General features: G+C 30.3%; 2 protein-coding genes across 3 annotated transcripts; one reads left to right on the top strand and one right to left on the bottom strand.

Annotated features, from left to right (window-relative positions):
* Window positions 1–272: 272 nt before the first annotated feature.
* LOC129285912 (protein CONTINUOUS VASCULAR RING 1-like) lies at window positions 273–6,138 on the bottom strand. Its single transcript, XM_054921893.1, has 7 exons — window positions 5,824–6,138; window positions 4,382–4,434; window positions 3,207–3,316; window positions 2,024–2,191; window positions 1,830–1,927; window positions 1,032–1,158; window positions 273–656 (listed from the first exon to the last, which is right to left on the bottom strand). The coding sequence occupies exons 1-7, from the start codon at window positions 5,965–5,967 to the stop codon at window positions 562–564; spliced, it is 795 nt and encodes a 264-aa protein (XP_054777868.1). The 5' UTR covers window positions 5,968–6,138; the 3' UTR covers window positions 273–561.
* Window positions 6,139–13,754: 7,616 nt separating this feature from the next.
* Window positions 13,755–16,323, top strand: LOC129289538 (probable protein ABIL5). Of its 2 annotated transcripts, none has more exons than XM_054926325.1 (8): window positions 13,755–14,023; window positions 14,120–14,202; window positions 14,523–14,670; window positions 14,765–14,864; window positions 15,023–15,059; window positions 15,139–15,246; window positions 15,863–15,927; window positions 16,030–16,323. In XM_054926325.1, the coding sequence occupies exons 1-8, from the start codon at window positions 13,940–13,942 to the stop codon at window positions 16,101–16,103; spliced, it is 699 nt and encodes a 232-aa protein (XP_054782300.1). In that variant the 5' UTR covers window positions 13,755–13,939; the 3' UTR covers window positions 16,104–16,323. The 2 variants fall into 2 exon arrangements, with proteins under 2 accessions (XP_054782300.1, XP_054782293.1); XM_054926318.1 differs by having other exon boundaries at window positions 13,756–14,023; window positions 15,139–15,263.
* The last annotated feature ends 2,906 nt before the right edge of the window (window positions 16,324–19,229 follow it).

Genomic DNA, 19,229 nt, shown 5'->3' on the forward strand with positions numbered 1-19,229 from the left:
TGAGCGGTTACCATTCCAAGTTACACCATATTTTCTTTACTTTCTTTCTGTTGCCCAGATAAGTGACACTATCATTGAATATCTGACTCCCGGGTAAAAAAATTTCATAAAAAAGTTACCGAGTAAGAATAATAGGTGATATCTAGGACATTTGAATCCATTTAAATTTCACCAACTGCACAACACGAACCCAGCCATAACCTGCTTGATAAGAGATAGATTGACAAAACCAGAAATCGACACTACGGAATTGTCTCAACGAACAGGTCCGGTTTCGCGGAATTATGAGAAGATGGTTAACAATTTGTAATGCCCGTGTCAGTGTCACCACCCAAATTACATTTCCAAAAGAGCACCAAATTCTAATTTCTATCTGCACAGAAACAAAAGTTACCTGTATATAACGCCATCACAATCTGATCGCTAATCCTCAGCAATAACTAATTTAAATTCAAATATTGCATTGATCTTTGCTCCATATCAAACCAACGTACTTGGAAAAAAAAAATTAAATAAAAATAAAAAGGTAACAACTCCTATTTTCTTCACCCTCTGCTTCTATCAGGTGGCAGGTCTAATTCCATCCACTGGCGTGACACGAGGATCCAGCGTTGATAGTATTTGTGGCATTGACATGCCTCCAGATACGACAATTTCTGCAATTTGGAAACAAATTTAGCTACTTCCTAGGGGAGTATATTTGCTAACACAACTGGGATAAATACAATTACATATTCTAGGCTATTTTTTTACTGTCCTTTTAGCATTGAACAAGATAAAGCAAATTCTGCCCCATCAACCAAAACTAGCACATCATGTGAAACTTGAAATACTCAAGAAGTTGGTCCATAACTACGTTTCTTGCTTTCTCTTTCGGCATGTTATCCAGAAGAAATTTTAAGACAGAAAACGTCTTCGTTCCAATTTTGAAGGGAGTGGCATTAACAACCTCAAAAATATTTGGGGCATTACTCAGAGATAATAATTGCATGCAAAGTTAAAGAAGCTATAATAAAGCTAGAATCACTCACCAATTCCTTCACGGACTGATAAGTTTGGTCTAATGACATCCTTCGTGTTGACAAGAAATATATCACCAATGTAAAGATGATTCGTTGGAACATAGACACAGCATAGCTCCTCCTCTCCAGAATAGTTCTGCATATGTGAAAAATTTCAGTTTCAACAATGCTTAAAAATGTAACCAGATATAAATTATACAAATTGATGTGAAACCATTCTCGCCAATGTCGACTGAATACATCAAATGATAACTCATCTGAAAATTACCATAAACTCCAACTTTGATAAATCACGAGTTAACATTAAAAATGCACTTCTGATAAGCACTAGTGATAACATAAAATGGATCATGTAAAGAAATAGTATTTAACTCAAACTGTCATGTTGGATTTGAGTTTTGACTTTTGTGATACGCTACACCAGTAAAAGAACTTAAAAGGCTATACAGCAACTGAAAGCATGAGAATTGAGAATAATGAAAGAAAGGTAAACAGCAAGTCACAACAAGTCAACAACTCAAATTCTTACTCCTACAGTGCAACCACAGTCCACGTTAATGCTAAAATTTGACAGCTTTACTGATTAAGTATTTTTAATTAGTACATCTAATATGTGTACTATATGGATGAGTACATCGCACCATACAAGACAAAGATTTGCACAGCATATTAGTATCAATAAGCATAATACAACCTAAAGATCCATACTACATAGCAATATCATGTCATGCGTTCAGAAACTGATACAATTGCTGCAAGAATATTTTCCAAACATGAAACACATCAAACAAAAAGCTCCTTAGAAACCTGGAGAACAACAGATGAGGTGATAAATCCAAATGCATATTCACCAACACGTGGATGACGAATGATGGCTACTTCTTTGAAGGCTTGTGTGTTTTGATCTGTGAAAGCAAATACATTAATATTGTTCTCAATCAACATCTTTGCACTCGTACCTTACAAAAGAGTAAGGTGTCTACATACACACAGTAACACACCTGGTGAGATAGCAGCACTAATCTGCTTAGAGGCATTATAAATGTGACGAACAAGAGGCATTCGCTTAATAAACCACTCGCCAAGACCCAGGACAGATGCACCCAACCATGATGACATGAAAACCCCAACCAAGAAGATGAAAGTTATGGAAGTTACAAATCCAAGACCTAATTAAGAATCAGAAAATGACATTAATATCATGTTCAACCCATCAGGTGAATACTAGAGATAACAACATTCAATCATCTTAATAATTTCCAAACAATCACTTCCACCAGTTTTGTTCTCCATTTGCACATTTTAACTTAAAAAAGGGAGCAAGGATGAAGGGGGCTGGATACAGTAAAACATTAACAAGAAATGAATATTAAGAATATTGAGTTCATATTCATCCTAATGTCTACCAGAATTTACTAAAAAGCATCTTTTTAACAACACCAAGAAAATAATTTTCCTAAAAAATCTCGTCCATAGAAAAAACAACAAAATCTATGGCTTACAGAAGTCAAAAGGATTTGGCTCTTCCACAATGTAGGGGACGCTATAGAGAATATAGAGCAGGTACTTATCCTTGATGAGAAAATCAAGGGAATAAGTTATCCAGTGACTGGTACACCGTCCCTTACACAAATATGAACAATTAATTTTTGTCATTGATAGTTATTCATTCTGTATTTTACTCTTTAAAGCGTAGTGTACATTTTAGAGAATTCTTTTTCCAAATCAGAACTGTAAATTCCCTCATGTTATGTTTGGATTAGTGGGGATTTGGATTTGGGCCAAATCAATTATTTCGCATGGATTTGGATTTTTTTTTTATTAGATTCTTTTAGAATTTCAAACGCCCAATCTACCATAGTTATTTCAAATCTCAACCATCCTCTTTCTCATTTTAGCCCTTGTCCTCTTCCCCTCCCACCTTCCTCTTTTAGTTATCTCTGTCTCTGTGTTAAACCGTTTTCTTCCACACACCAAAGTTTCAAATTGAAACAAAGGATTAAAAATTAAAATTAGTTATACTACCCAAACAAAGGATTTTAAATATACGAAATTAAAATGTGAGATTTTAAATTTAAAATCCAAATCCATCCATCCAAACATCAACTCATAGTTCATCATGCACATTTGGTACATTAGAGGTAAAGAGATATGATGAGGCACCATAAATTTAAAGGCACTTACCAAAAATATCAATTCCAAGTTGAACATAGATTGGAGAAAAGAATCCATCCACGAAATGAATAAACCACCATGTGAAATAGAAGGTAATTGCAATTGGAAATAGAATGACACTGCAAAATAACCAACCACAAGCTATCACCATGAGACACAGATACATGTGTGAAATACATTCATTTAGTTGCCCATGTCACTATATGTTGCAAGCAATTGGTTTAGCTGTGGGGACTGTAGACATTGCAATTCAATAGTTATAAAACAAGTAGCTTTGGTTAAAGCATGACAAGAGGACAGACAAGACATAAAAGAAAAAGGTGTGTAAAAACCGTTAAACATGGCAGAAAACATCTTATTTTTCATTTGCTTTATTTATTGTCCAAAGCTCCAAACATTCAAGATTTTTGTGATGCAAAATAAGGAAACTGTGGCAAAGACAAAATGATTTCATGAATTCTTTAAGGCTAAAGCAGTATGAGATCCGAAATGGTAGGACAAGTAATCATGAGGCAATTATTCACAAATCATAGATTTATAAGAGTATAAACTTGAACAGTGGAGAATGCAGAAGAAGAAACATTCTTGACAACAAGTATTCTAATTCTAATATCTTCAATCATTTGTGTGTAAGTAATTTCTCCATCAACTTGACTTTTAAATGCGATCTCAATTCAAGCAATGCTGCAATTCAAAGTATTTCAAACACACAGTGCAATTATTTGGGAATCAGCATATAGGGCTAAAATGAAATTAGTAAATCTCAATCAGTCATTTGATAATATATGCCACATAACCTAGGATTCAATTTAATTAGGATTTCACATTAAATAATGAGTATAACTTTGAATAGATTATTATTAAAAACACACCTCTCATCCTAATCAAGCAGGTTTGTAGGAGCTCCCAACCATAAAATGATTATGATTATTACGTACTATAACTTGCAGTTTGTACCATACTACCACATAAAAGATAAGCAACAAGATGCCTACAGAACTATATCATGGCTCAAGAATTGAAGCTAAACTGAGATTTTAGAGAATGCAAAGCTTGCAAATGATATGTCTCGTCAGAAGACAACAACATAATAATTAAAAGGTAGGAGTATGAGCATTGAGTGTATGTCAGAATTTGCCATGCAATAAGTAGCAATATATCAGATTAAAGAAAGAATCGCGCACCAGCCTGTCATGAATTTTTTTGATGCCCAGCTCCTAACAACTTTGGAAAAAGTCTACAAAATGATGAAACAACGCATGGCAATCAGTCAAACTAAGACTTTTGAGTGAAGAAGTGAGCAAATATGATAGGGAACTTTTTATTATATATTATATTTTTGTGAAATGGAAAAATCAGTTCAATTTGTGAGGACAAGTCTAGTAGTAATAAGACCAATGATTATAATATGTTAGTTAAATGGAATTCTCTATAGCTTAAGGATGTACAGAGCATACAGCATACTACATTAAGCAACTGAAATCTATAAGCTGACATGTTAAATTTATTCTATTATTAATTATTTGTTTTGCATCCACACACATGGTATTGCACTTTTAATTTAGAAAACATAGAAAAATAACAGGCAATCGAACAACATTAAATCTCTACAATTCATTCTTTAGTCATAAACTTCATGTGCTCAAGATATAATGTAACAAATTACCATAAAAACTATTTCGTTTGAGCCTAATTTGGCTTTGTAATATCAATTAATTATGAAAACTTAAAGACCATTGAGAAACTCCCTCAACTACTAAAGATATATTCCAGTAACATCCTTGGTAATATTACAGAGATATTCACTTTACGAGGATGGTTACTTCACCAGTGGTTGAACATTTTCCAGTTAAAGACTCTAGCTCAAGCAAGGAATAGCGGGCAGAGTGTTTCTTATAATTGAGCTTTTCTTTGACAATTTCAATTATGATTTTAGTTTAAAATGTAAGGCATTACACAGAGCACTACTCCTTCCACTATAATGCTCTGCTACAAGAGATGGGTTGGTAATGCCAAAAAAAAAAAAAAACAAAAGAACAATACAGAGATGCCTCATAACCATTAATTGATCCCATGCCCTTTTTAGTTAAAAAAAAAGAAAGAAAGAAAGAGAAGATATCCCATTTGATGCTCTATAAACCCCATGAAGACAGATTTTACAAGCAATTGATTTCACTACAATTGCCTTTGAAATAATAAATGGAGGTTTGACCCTGTAGCTAAACTCGTGCTATGGTTGCTTAAAAGAGTGCTTCTATCTTAGCAAAACATAGCTTCGTTCAGTGAAAAATTAAGGAAGAAGATTGCAGGTTCTGAATGTACAATAAACTGACTTCAGAATTGGAAGGGATTACCAAATTAGTAGAAAAAGAAGCTGCCATTAAAATTCATCCTTGATCGATAATCTTTCCGAACCAGAAAATAGTCCTAATCCAAGTCAATGGAACTACTACAAATTTCCTGAACGAGGTGCAGTCCGGCATAAGCAATTCGACGGTGGCCGTGAGATATCACGAAAAGTCAACCATGGTTAAATTGTTTATCCTTTTTTGTATTTGCCAAACTAGCAAGACAGGTAAGCGCATATGAACTGTTAAAACCCTAAAATAACGTAGGAAGAGATCACCTCACGGCCAGCATGATGCGAAGACGATGATGAAGATGAAGGCTTAGACGCGGCATCTTCATCGGCGGAATCTGCCACAGGGATGAGAAGCTCTCGATCTTTGTCTCTGTTGGCCATTACCATCAACGATTGGCCATCGCCCATCACCGGCAGTCCCCGGGAGTGACGCCGTTTGAGAATTCAAAAGTGCAATTGCTTCACCTCTGCAACTGTAATCCAGTCAAAGAGAGAATGTGAAATGGCAAAACTCCAAATGAGGGAGAAAAAAGGTTAATCATCGTGAACCCCGAAATCACTCTTAATTTTTCTTTGCGCTTTGGGGTCATCTAATCTATTAAGTATATTTTTACAGACACAGACCTTATTCATTACAATTAAACATTATTGTATAATTCTACTGAGACAAGCCAAAAAAAAGTATAAAAAATTTTCATAAAATTATTTTAAAGTTAATTATTGCTGAATAGTGGTTAAATACTCTCTCTCGTAAGCATTTTCTTTTAACTTATCCAGCTCAAAATATAAGCAACGTATTGCTACTTATAAAAACAATTTCTCATTTTACTCCTTTTATTTATTAACTAATATTCTTGTATCTGTAAGTTTATGGTCTTCTTCTCACCTATTATAAATTAAAACTAAAGGCACAAATAATAATATTTATTTATTTATTTATGAGAATAAGAATTTCACTATTATGCAGATTATTGTTAAAAGATGCTTATATTTTGAATTTACTAAAGTTATCAATTATTATTAGATACTCTTCTGACTCTATTTATAAATTATTTTTAACATATTTTATTAAAATTAAAAAAAAACTTTAAAATTTATTAATTCTATATTAAAATTTAACAAGTTTTTAAATTTGTTCATATTAAATATACATATTTTAACAATATATTTCTTTTTTTCCAACATTCAAGAGAAGATAGAAAGGAAAATTTTTGTTGACAATCTAACAAAATGACTTATAAATAGAAAAAAAAAAAAATCTTCTCTCCCTAATTTATAAATAAGATTAGAGGGAATAGTTGTTAACTATTAATCCCTCTATTCCAGTTTACAAAATACCCCATTCAATTCAAAATATAAGCACTTCCTCTCAACCAATATTAATTCAAAATATAAGTAACATAATATATGTAAAAAAAATTCATTTTATTGCTTATACTTATTGATCTAAATATTTATGTAAATGTATTCCTCACCATCATAGAGTGCATTAATAATTAAAAATAAGGGTAAAAAGAAAAATAATATACGTTTTTCATGAAAATAAAGATGTTATTGGCATGCGAACTTTTATCAAAATCTGCTTATATTTTAGACTAAAACTCTGGAGGAGTACTTTTGGAGATGATTTGATGTTTCAAAATATAAGTTATTTTAACAAAAATAAGTTTTTATTAATTATACTTGTTTCAATATTACTTTTTACTCCTTATTATATTTTTTTTCTCTATTTTTACAAGGTTATGCTAAATAAAGAGTGTTTTTAGAAACTTATATTTATGTTTTAAAAAAAATAAAAATTATAAAATTCATTTAATAAATTTTATTGTTATACATAATTTTATTAAAAAATATTTTATAAAGAAGAGCGGATGGGTTATAAACTAAACAACTCTACTAATAAACTATTTAGTAGTTGAGATTTTTTTTTTTTAAATCAGAAACAGGGCATAAAGCCCAGACAACAAAACCAAAACATAAAAACTCTTGGGGCAACTTTCCCCCAAAACATCCCTATACAACCAGCTAATTAAAACCCAAAGGAGGGTCTCTTAGCAGCTGGATGGAATTGGCTTGAAGGAAGCTCCGCTTGGTTTGCCAATGAGCACATTTGTTTCCTTCTATATCAATCTGATAGACTCGAAACTCCCTATCCTCCATAAACATCGTTGCCCTCTTCACGAATATGTTCTCACTATCCCCATTTAGCAAGAACTCGTTTAAACACGAAGCCATAATAGCTTGAGTAAGTCTCGATGTTCAGTATTCTATCTTCAAACTGTTGAATCAAGGCCATACCTGTCATTCAGCCAATAATCCCCACATCTCATCCTGTTCGCCATTACACTGTCCCAGACCCCTTGCAAAACCATCAAGCCATCTACCTTCATAGATTTTTTTTAGAGTTAAAATGCATTTTTATTCTTAAATTTTTTTGTAAGAGCGTTGGTCACCCAGCATTAATGAATATGACAGTTTTCCTCTTTAACATTTTTTTGAGGAGCAAAAAAGTGAGGAAAAAAAAACCCCTTCAATTAATTAAACATTAATTTTTTTTTTGTTTTCTATTAATGTGGTATGTACGTGAGCCCCACGCACAATGACAAGTAAAATTCTAATCATGTCATTTTGTGTTAATTTATCCTTAAATTCTTTTTCTATGAATGTTGAACACCCTAAAATTTTTTTCTAAAAGTGCTAAGCATCTTGAAATCATGTTAAAATAAAATTTAATACATATTTTAAAAATATTAAATATTTTCATATTTAATGATTTAAACATTAATTATTTATAGATATTCATTCAAAATTTATAAATTATTTTTTAAATATTAATAGTATAAATTAGTTTTTTTATAAATTTATAGATGACCTGTTTTGTTTATACATCAATCTTTGAACATCTCTATAAGAAAGTGTCTAGATCGTTATGCCTTTTGTACAGATTAAAACTTATTTATATTTTTAATATTGGTTAAGTTTTTTAAATTTTTAAGTTCTTTTCTATAATTTATTTGGTTAACTAATGACCTTCCTCCAGAATATTGCATCACTTAAATTTAATACTCTTAAACACTATAGTGTTAGGGGTAAAATAAAAAATATGACATATCAAGACCAATCACATGCCAACAAAAATACTTATCTAGAAGATATCGCTCGTTCCATTAATGTATGACAAAAAGAGTTATTTAACAAGAAAATAATTGAGAGATGAGTGAAAAAAAAAACTCTCAATTAATTTGGAGGTTTATCGCCTTCATTTTTAATAAAAAATTACAAAATATCAAATGCATTAAAATATTAAATTGGATGATGTAATATTTTAAAGGAAGATCATTAGGTGATCAAAAAAATTACAGAGAATAACTTAAAAAATTTAAAAAAACTCAATCAATATTAAAAATATGATTGATATATAAAATATTATAAATTATCTATAAATTTTTGAAAAACTAGTTTGAGATTTTAATATTTAAAAAATAATTTATAAATTTCAAATGAATATTTATAAATAAAAACGTTTAAATATTAATATCTAATATTTTATTATATATTTATTAAATTTTATTTTAACAAAATTTCAAAATACCCAACACTCTTAGAAAAAAAAATTAGAGTACCTAGCACTTTTAAAAAAGAGTTTAGGAGTTAATTAATATAAAATAATATGGTTAGAGTCTTACTTGTTAGTATGCATGGGCGCCATGCACATACCACAAAAAATTAATAGCTAATTAACAGAAGGAGTTTTTTGCCTTTGAAAAATAGTTTAAGAGAAAAATTACCTCACTTATTAGTATAAAATATCCAACGCTCTTTGAAAAAACTTCAAAAATAAAAATGCACCTTAAAATTTCAAAAATAAAAATGCACCTTGATCCATTTTTTTATTGACCATTTCAATAACTGTGCTGTAACTTTAGAATAATTTTTGAAATTTTACAAATTTTATGATTTTAAATTTTCATACGAAACTTTACAGTGAATTTTTAATTGTTTTATTAAATCTTATCATATTCAATTCATACATTTATATTTATATTTTAATTAAAGAATTGATTGATTGGTAAAATAGACTCAACTTTTTTGTGATTTTCAATATCAAGGCAAGTTTCAAATATTTTGTAAAAGCTTACTATTATATTTTTTGTATCAAATTGCACTTCTATAAAATTTTAGAAGCATAATATTACACTACGGTAGGGATATTTTTGCTATCTATATATATATATGGAGAAATTTTTTGGTAAGTTGAGCACGTCATGTCATATGTAATCTACCTAATTAAAATGTTTCAAGTAATCTAAATAAAATCTCACGTGATTTTTTTATATTAATTTTATTTTTATAACAGAGTGCAAATTTAATTTCTTGCCTTTTCTCTTTTTACTATCATTAATATCAAAATTAATTTATATTTAATATAATTTAAATATCATATTTTTATTAGATAAATTATAAATAACAAGGCATACCGCACTAATTTACTTAAGAATTTCTTATATATATATATATATATATATGCTTTTCAAAACTATTCAACAACATTTTTTTAATTCTTACAAAAAAAGCAAACAAATGAACCGGCAACAACAACTTCTCTTGTTCACAAGTCCAAACGTTGGACTCCAAGGGTCTGGTTGGTAACTTCTTTTAACTTTTAAAATGTGTTTTTGACATTTTTTGAAAATTAAACGTTGTTTGGATGTAAAAAAAAAATCTTATGAATGTGCTTTGGAAAAATCATTGAATGTAAATTTGTTCAACTTAATTTCCTTTAACTTTGAAGATTTACTTTTCAAATGCGATCCATTATTTTTTTATATGATCATGTCACCTTTGATTTTTATATAAAAAAAATTACAGGTAATTTTTTGACAAATTACCTATATAAATAACCAAACATATATTCATTATAAATATGGGTTAAGATGTGCGGATGAAATGTGAATTTGCCTTTTTCTTTGTGGATTGGAAGTTGCTTGTATCTACTTTTATAAATGACCATGATACCCTTATTATGTTTTAATTTTTTCTAGTATTAAACTATATATTTTTTATTCCTATTATTTAACATATTGAATTTTTTATTATTTTAATTTTTTATTTTTTAAATATTTTAATATATTATATTTGTATAATAAAAATTACCAATTATTATAAATTATTGTCCTTTTTTGTCATTGTATATTTAAAAGTATATTTTAAAAGCATAAATTTTTATTAATTTAAACAACTTTCAGTTTGCCACACCAACTTTAAAAAATGTATTCAAATATAAATTTTATTTAAATAACTAATTTTTATTAAATAAATTTTTACTGAATTTATTTTTGACAAATTCAAAACCAAACCTTCCAATTTGTTAAAAGTGCATTTGCTAAACTGACTTTTAAAACAGAACAAACAACTCTTGCGTTATCCAAACTGACTTTTCCATGGCTTTTAGGTTCTGTGGATGGGCTTTCAAAAAGAAGATTTTTCTTCCCAAACATAGGTTTAGTGGAAGTTAGTTTACCGAAAGTGATATTCTAACACCCCTTAAAACTGTTGAGTTAGGGATTTATTATATTAATATATATTGTCTATTGAGAAGTCAAGAGAAAAAGAAATTGAGACCGGAAAAATGTGTTAATAATAATTAATAAATATTATAATAATATTTAATAAATACAAAATATTCTCTAAATTTCAACAAAATAAATTTTAATGGATAATATATATTAATAGAATTTTTTTTTTATCTCAATAACTCCCTCAAACTCAAGATGAGTTTGTAATTTGTATTGCTGGATCTAGAGAATATATGATAGAGAAATATTTTCAAAAAAAAAAATATAAACTTAGGATGATTCTCTTATGCATAAATCATAGATCATCACTAAACAAAATTTTAGAGTGACTCTCAAATGATTAAATCATTAGGCAAGAAACTCGAAAGTGATTCTTGAAAAAAACAAAAAATTAAACTACAAATTAAATCATAGAAAACTGCCTATGCACATAATTAGGTCAAATCATATCTATTATTTGTTTACATACCACCAAAATTCATTTAGTCAGCTTTTTGAGAATTTCCTAGAGATTCATAATAAGTGTCAGAGAAGGAATTTTTTTCACATACACCAAAAATATACTAAAGTAATTCTTAATATAATACATCAAAAAGGTCTCATAGAGATATTCCTAGTTTTCTAAAATATCTGAACGTGCCCTCTCGGCATGTTAGGAGGCATCATTTACATCAAAGCGAGTTGCACATAAAAAGGTGGTGGTGATGGAGACATAAACTGAGCGGGTTGCATATAACTACATTGCTAATGAGACACATGCGATAACCTTGTGAGAGAAGATTGAGTTCTTTTGTGCCTCTAAGTCAGGAAATAACAAATTATGTTTGTTGAATTGTTTAGTGAATTTGAGATACAATAAAGGGACTTTTATTTCTAATCACTTAAATGAATTTCAAGGGCTCCCACATTAGTTGTCAGAAATAGGTATCAAGTTTGTAGACGAGATTTTAGGACTATGGCTTCTAAATAGTCTACTAATTCCAGGGTATTAATGAAGAGATGAGAAGGAAGGCACATGGTTTTTCATCTTAGGTTGAGGTGCTTGTCACAGAAAATAAAAGGTGAAATAAAAAAAGAGAATCAAAGGATGGTAGAGAGAATAATAAAAGTAAGTCTAAATCTAGATGCAAGAAATAAAATGTCATTACTGTCAAAAGACATGTCATATTAAAAAAAAAAAAACTCTCAGTGAAAAAAGGAGAATAAGGATAAGAAGGGTGAGCATAATGATAAGGGCCAAGATGATGATGTGTTAGTATTGCTATTAGTGACAATCTTAGCAAGTGAATGATAATTTATTTTCGCTGCATATAAATTAAAGGGTTGTGCTTTTCTCATCATAACACAAGCATAACACCAGAAATATGAAAACAACATAAAATTGAATAATAAATCAAATCTTGATAGTTTACACAAGGTAAATCTAAGCAGGCCTATAAATCCTTAGTATCATGTTTATTAATCAACATGACATTTTAAAAATATTAAAGTTAGGGGAGAAAAGTACCTGGTCCAATGCAAATCCTAGATATGTTCTTCCACTCTCTGTCTTCTGTCCCAGTCGCTTTCTCCCAAACCACTGCATAATTTCAGCGTATGTTAGCATATCTGGGTGAAGTAGTCCATAATAATAGCCCATTCAATCAATTTAGGTGTGATCCATTATTTAGATACAACTTTTTTCAATCCATTTGAAAAGCATTTTTGACATGCCACTTGAAAGGTTTATTTGATAAATACAACTTCTAATAGCTTTTAACTTTTAAAAAGTGAATTGAAATTAAATTTTAACTATTTTTATATTATCTACATAATTTTCAATTTATCAATTGGTTTTTTTAAAAAACATATTCAAATATAAATAATTTTTTTTACAAACAAGTTCTTTTAATTACCCTTACAAGTTTTTTTTATTAGAGGAGACTTTGTTCAAGGCATAGTTAGATTATAAATGTGAACACATCTTTTAGTGAGAGTTTGACTTTTAGTATACTATATTATGAGGAACTCATTCCTTCTACCAAACGCAACTCTCATTAGTATAAATGAACTTTTAATAAATTGATTTTGACAAATTTGTCCAACTAAAAATCAAATAAATATTTACTCAATTAATTTCGGTTTTCCGGGCGAGGCATCTTTGTGGGGGTGCAGAATCATATGCTCCACATTGTATTTCACATGAAGCTTTGCAGGTGAAGTGTAAGCTAAACTCAATGAGCTCTCCACCACTCAGGTGCTTTTCAAAATGCAACCAGAGCGATGCAATTATTGGTTTTGTTTCTATCTTTCTGGAAACTTGGTTTAAAATCGAGGCATCACTGCAGGATTAGCGACACAATATTGTCGTGTTCGAAACAATTACAGGTGATAATCTTACTGAACAGTCCTTAGCTACAATTGCATATAAAATTCTCAATTTTCAAATTCATCAATGCAGCGATGTCGTTTAATTACATTGTGATTTGTGGATTGTGAGTCACTCTCACCCCCGCTTTTTTTTTTAATAATTAAAGCTCCAAAAAGCGAAGAACAGAATGTCACGGGACTGAAACTGTTAACTTGTCATCTTCCTCCATACCATGCTTTCCAAATTTGTTTGTTTGTTTGTTGTAAGATTTCACAAGCCTGTGGTAGTCACAAAAACTCATCTCTCACGCTCTCTGATTGGAGCTACAATGACAAAAGTCTATACCGATGGACGAGTCCCACTCGGAAAAAGATAGCAGATAAGCAAGCCTTTTTCACTCTATCCTGGGGTTTATAAGCATAACTTTCAGAACTCAAGTATTGCATCTTCCTCCATGGAAACTGCACCCAAGCCTTATTCCTTAGAAACCCCAGAAGCCGAGGTGGAAGAAAGCATCAACTTTGACAAGTCTCTTCAGGTCCGTAAGCATATAAATACCCAATCATATCTATCTTACTTCTTGTAGTTTACATTATTATGAAAACCTTAAGGCTTGTTCATGGTGAATGTTTAGGAGCTAAGAGAGCTGAGGTCTCAGCTTCACCATGCAGCAGATTACTGTGAAACTGCGTTCTTGAAAGGCAAAGAGAAGACACAGTGAGTAACAAGAACGTTAATATCTGCCTTCTGGCTTCAGCTTCTACCTTCCATTGAATGACTTTCTGTAATTTTAGCAGTATGCTGTTAGCTAGATTCAGGATCCATTAAACCTATGATATGCCCTGGAAACGTCTCCACAATTATTGTTTAATTAGCTAACTTTTAAAAATTTCGGGGTAGATCTCTGAGCTGGGATTGAGCCCAAACCCATTGTGTTTTCCTCACATGGGCTTAGGCCCGTGTTTACTTTGGCCCGTTGTTACATATGTGGTATCTTCAAAGTGAGAAATTAGAGTTCCTATGTATGGCTGATGCAGTGTGGTGGAGAACACCAAAGAGTACTTGTGCAGGGCTGTGGTTACTGTCATAGATCATCTTGGAAACGTGTCTGCCAATCTTGAATGCCTTATTTCTCAGACCGATGCCTTTTCTGAGGCTGAATTGCGCATTAATTCCCTCAAGCAAGTTAGTATTTTCACTTTGTATACAAATAAAGGCTTAGTGTTCCCAACTAGATGTCTAAGACAGAGCTGTAAATTGAGTGGGTCACTTTTGGCAGAGACTTCTTTCGTGCGAACAATATGCTGATAAGCTTGCCCTTACCAATATGCAATGGAGTGAGAAACTGCCACGTTTCCATTCCCGTTACTTATCATCAAGTAAGTGCTTCAATTCTCCCCTTTGATTTTCTCAGAAATCACGAGAAAATTATGCACCTTTTTGAGGTTTTATTGTACTGCCATAACTTTTTTTGTTTACCTGGCCCTTATCGTAATTTGCTCTTTTTTTTTTTTTATCAAATGATTTCATTGATCAGCACCCACCCTTGACAAATCAAGCAGTGAAAAATCAAGGTACTAAATCTGACTATGAAAAGAGTAACATAACAGCATGTGATATGACTAAGTTGGACATTTATGATTTTTAACGCAGTGATTCTGAAGGTACGCTGCCTTGTGAAACAAAAACTAAGGATGTAACGGAGACGATGGAGCCACTTGTAGTATGCCCTCAAAAATCCTTGCAAGCTCAGAATAAAAAGTCAGCCTCTGCTGCCAGTAAGCCGTATATAAGATATTTATGTTCCTCTGCATAATGACAATGGACATAGACTAAAATCCTAATTTTTGTTGGGATAGTTATAAAATATTTATATATTATAAATTTGCGTTAATTAGATATTGAGCCCAAAATATATTGGTCTTTATAATCTTGACATTTTGTATGGATCGTTATAGATGAATAACACAAGAAGTTTAATGTGCAAAAGCCTAATCTACAACCCTGTAACCATCAATTATTCTCTATCTTTTAACTAACTGAGTTAAAGATAATATGAGATTAATTAATTAATTATTTTATGAAGGTAGTTATTGATCTGATCTATATAAAGTGATTAGTCCATAACCAAAATATACGACACTGTTTTTACTTTTTTCATTATCTCTACACTTTTTAAAAACTATGAGAGTTTAGTAAGTTGTGAATCTATTTAAACTCGAAATAATTGAGGTGTTATTATTGAATTATATATATATATATATATATTTTCTCCTGATCAATAAATTCACAGGTATCCTTAATAATTCTACTCTCTAATTATTTCATATTGTTTATTGAGATACTAATTTCTACAATTTTTGCATATACGATACAGTGGTTCCTGTTCGAGATGGTTTGTCAGTATTGACAAAAGTTCCAAATCCTACGTTTCATTTCCAAGTGAGTTTCTCCAACTGTCGCATGCGTCCATAGTGATTAGTGATTATATTGAATTGGGTTTGCTTTGCTTTGTTTCTTAACTGTGAACGGATTTGTGTGCAGTGTACCCAGAAAGTTGGACGCCCCAGAAAATCATTCCATGGAAGCGACATCTTATGGCTCATTCGGCGCACTAAACGTACGCATTGAATTTGAGATGATTATGCTTCGCTTTCTAGTCTCTAGTGTTCGTGCCTGTTCATCTTTCGTTAGTTTTTTTTTTTAAATATTTTAATTTTACCAGTGTCTCTGGTCTCTCATGTTCCTCTTGTATGTGGTAGTTCAACTTCAATTTTATCTTTGCTAAAAAACTTAGCATTATCAGAGTATATGCTTTTATGTTGATCCACTTGTCAACGGCAAACTGTCCTAATAGAGTGCTGCCTCCCTCGTTTTAAAAAAGTTACAAATTTAAATTTAGTGTTGAAAATTGAAATGTTTGTTTGCATGTGCAAGTGTATGTCTTTTTTTTTTTTTTACAAGGAAGGATAAGGTTTGAGGTGAAAACAAATATTGATGATCTACTTTGAAAGTTGTTGCTATCCATGATGACAAATTTATTTTGAAGGATAATTATGGGGGACAAAATTCTTGAAAATATGAAGAAACAAATTAGAAATGTTTCTCAAGTAAAAATAAAAATAAAAGAAGAAATGTTCCTTTCCATTTAGGTTTTTTTTTAAAGCTAGATATAAAAAAGTCGGGTCACTTTAAACACTAACGATGATTCTAATAATTAGCCAAGTTACTCATAAGCCATGAATAATGAATAATTGAATATCAAAGCCAACTTTGACCGAAAAAAAAAGGAATATCAAAGCTAGTTGGCATGCATCTTTGGGTCTAAACGTTGAGATGATCATCTAAGGTACATTTGGTTAGGAGGTGATGGAGGGGACGGGAGGAAACAGTTTTAATGCTATTTTATTTAATTTTGTTGAAGGGAAGGGGAGAAAAGGAGTTTTTAATTATCATTTATTTAGTTTAGGAGAAGAAGAGAGAGGAAATAATAACTAATTTACTATTATATTCCTATACATTAATGTAATTTTTTTTATAGAAAATAATTTTATGCCTCAATTTAAATTGTATGATTTTTTAAAAACTCACTTTCATCTTATCATATTGTCAATATGTGAAAAAAAAATAGACCATTAATTATAATAATAATAATTTTTTATAAAAAATAAATAACTAAATATGTAATAAAATATTATGAAATGTAATTTTTTTTAAAGATTCAATAAGGTCAATCAAGGTTTGAGAGTGAAGCACAATTCGATATGAATAAGAGTTTTTTAAGCCATAAGCATACGAATATTTAAAAATGAATAAGGGTAGAATGATAAAAAAAAATTAGCTCATCTTCCAAAATTCTCAATTTAAAGGGGAGTAATATGAGAAAAGCAAAGGGGAGGGGTTATTTTAAATTCCCTTTCCTTCAAAATTTTCTAACCAAAATTGAGACTTCCTCTCTGGGCTTGGTTTCTCTGTATAATATTATGTTTACAAATCTGCGCACGTCCATCTCTAAGCATGGAAGAGAGGAAGAGCAGTATTTCCATTTTAAATCTAAATCAAAATATGAAAAGAGTAATCAAATTTATGAATATCAAAACTACTTGGCATGCATCTTTGGGTCAAAATGTTGAGATGATACTATCTTTAAAAGATGTGTTTGGTTCAAGAAGAGATAAGAGAAAAACATGTTTTAATGTTGCCTTGTTTGATTTTGTTAGAGGAGAGGAATTTTTAATAATTCTTTATTTGGTTTAGGAGGTGAGGAGAGAGGAAATAATAAATAATTTACTATTATGTTCATATACATTAATTTAAATTTTTTTAATTTTTTCTTGTAGAAATTAATTTTATACCTCAATTTAAATTGCATGATTGTTTAAAAATTTACTTTCATCCTATCATATTGTCAATATATGAAAAAAATTTAAATAAGTAATTATAATGATAATATTTTTTATAAAAAATAAATAATTAAATATATAAGAAAATATGATGAAATGTAACTTAAAAAAAAATCCAATGATGTCAATCGAAATTTAGAAGGGAAGCACTATCTGATATAAATTTTTTTTTTTAGCTATAGGTATAAAAATATTAAAAAATAAATAAAGACAAAATAATCAAAAAAATTAGCTCATCTCAAAAAAACCCTAACTTAGAGGAGAGTAATATGAAGGAACTCCTTTCTCACAGAATTTCTTAATCAAATGAGCGGAGAACATTTCTTCTCTTCTCTCCTCCCTCCTCCCTTTCCTTTCAAAATATTTCAACCAAACACACTCCAAGATTTTTGTACATTTTGTGATTAGTTTTCCTAGACTTTCCCTCTGGCCCTGATTTCTCTGCGCAATAAAGTAGTTACAAATCTACGCACGTCTGTCTCTAAGCATGGAAGATAGGAAGAGCAGTATTTCCATTTTAAATCTAAATCGAAATATGAAACTTTAGGTTAATCATATGATTCACAGAGAATTATATAATCTGCAGAGAAATTCGGGTTGTGTCAACCTAAACTTATTTAGCAACCCAGTTCAGCTAACTGTCATTAAAAAAAATTTACTTACACGTGGCAGCAGATTGTGTCTCGAACTAAAACATGCAAGCAATTGTTTGTGTCAATTCCTTTTGAATAAAAACAATTCTCTTATTTTGATTCAATGGTTCAATGAATTTTGAATTGAGTAGGTAATTATTTGATTTGATTACAAAACTTAAATATTATTTAGTTTTCAAATAGAATAATTTAAAACTTGAAAAAAGCAAGCTCATTTCATTCACAAGTCAAGTCACTCACGAATCGAGTAACGTTGATATTAAATCAAAACCTTTCAATTGGAGGCCCATCCTAGATAATTTGATATTTCAATTATTCTATTTGGTATACTAATTGGCTTTTGAAAGTTGCGTGGATCACAATTGTATTAAGCTCGGCCTGGTCGAATAACGCCGCTCTTAAATTAAACCCTTTCAATTGGAGGCAAAAAAAAAAATCTAAATTATTTTTATAATAATAATTACTAAAAAGAGAATGACAAATAAATCCTGCTTAGATCAATAGATGATAAAAGAAGATTATAAAATGGGGCAATTATTTCGAAGTTCTTAAGAATTTGTCCGAGATTAAACTTTTTCACAGAATGACCATAATACCTTCAAAGGAAAATGACAACTTTGTAAATAATAAATGAATATTTTCATTGAGTAACTAAAATTATGACTACTTTCATTTCCTCAACACTTAT

Source organism: Prosopis cineraria, unplaced genomic scaffold (genome assembly GCF_029017545.1).
Source record: "Prosopis cineraria cultivar Desert tree isolate PC_DT_omini unplaced genomic scaffold, ASM2901754v1 PC1, whole genome shotgun sequence".
In the NCBI taxonomy this organism is placed as follows: domain Eukaryota; kingdom Viridiplantae; phylum Streptophyta; class Magnoliopsida; order Fabales; family Fabaceae; genus Prosopis; species Prosopis cineraria.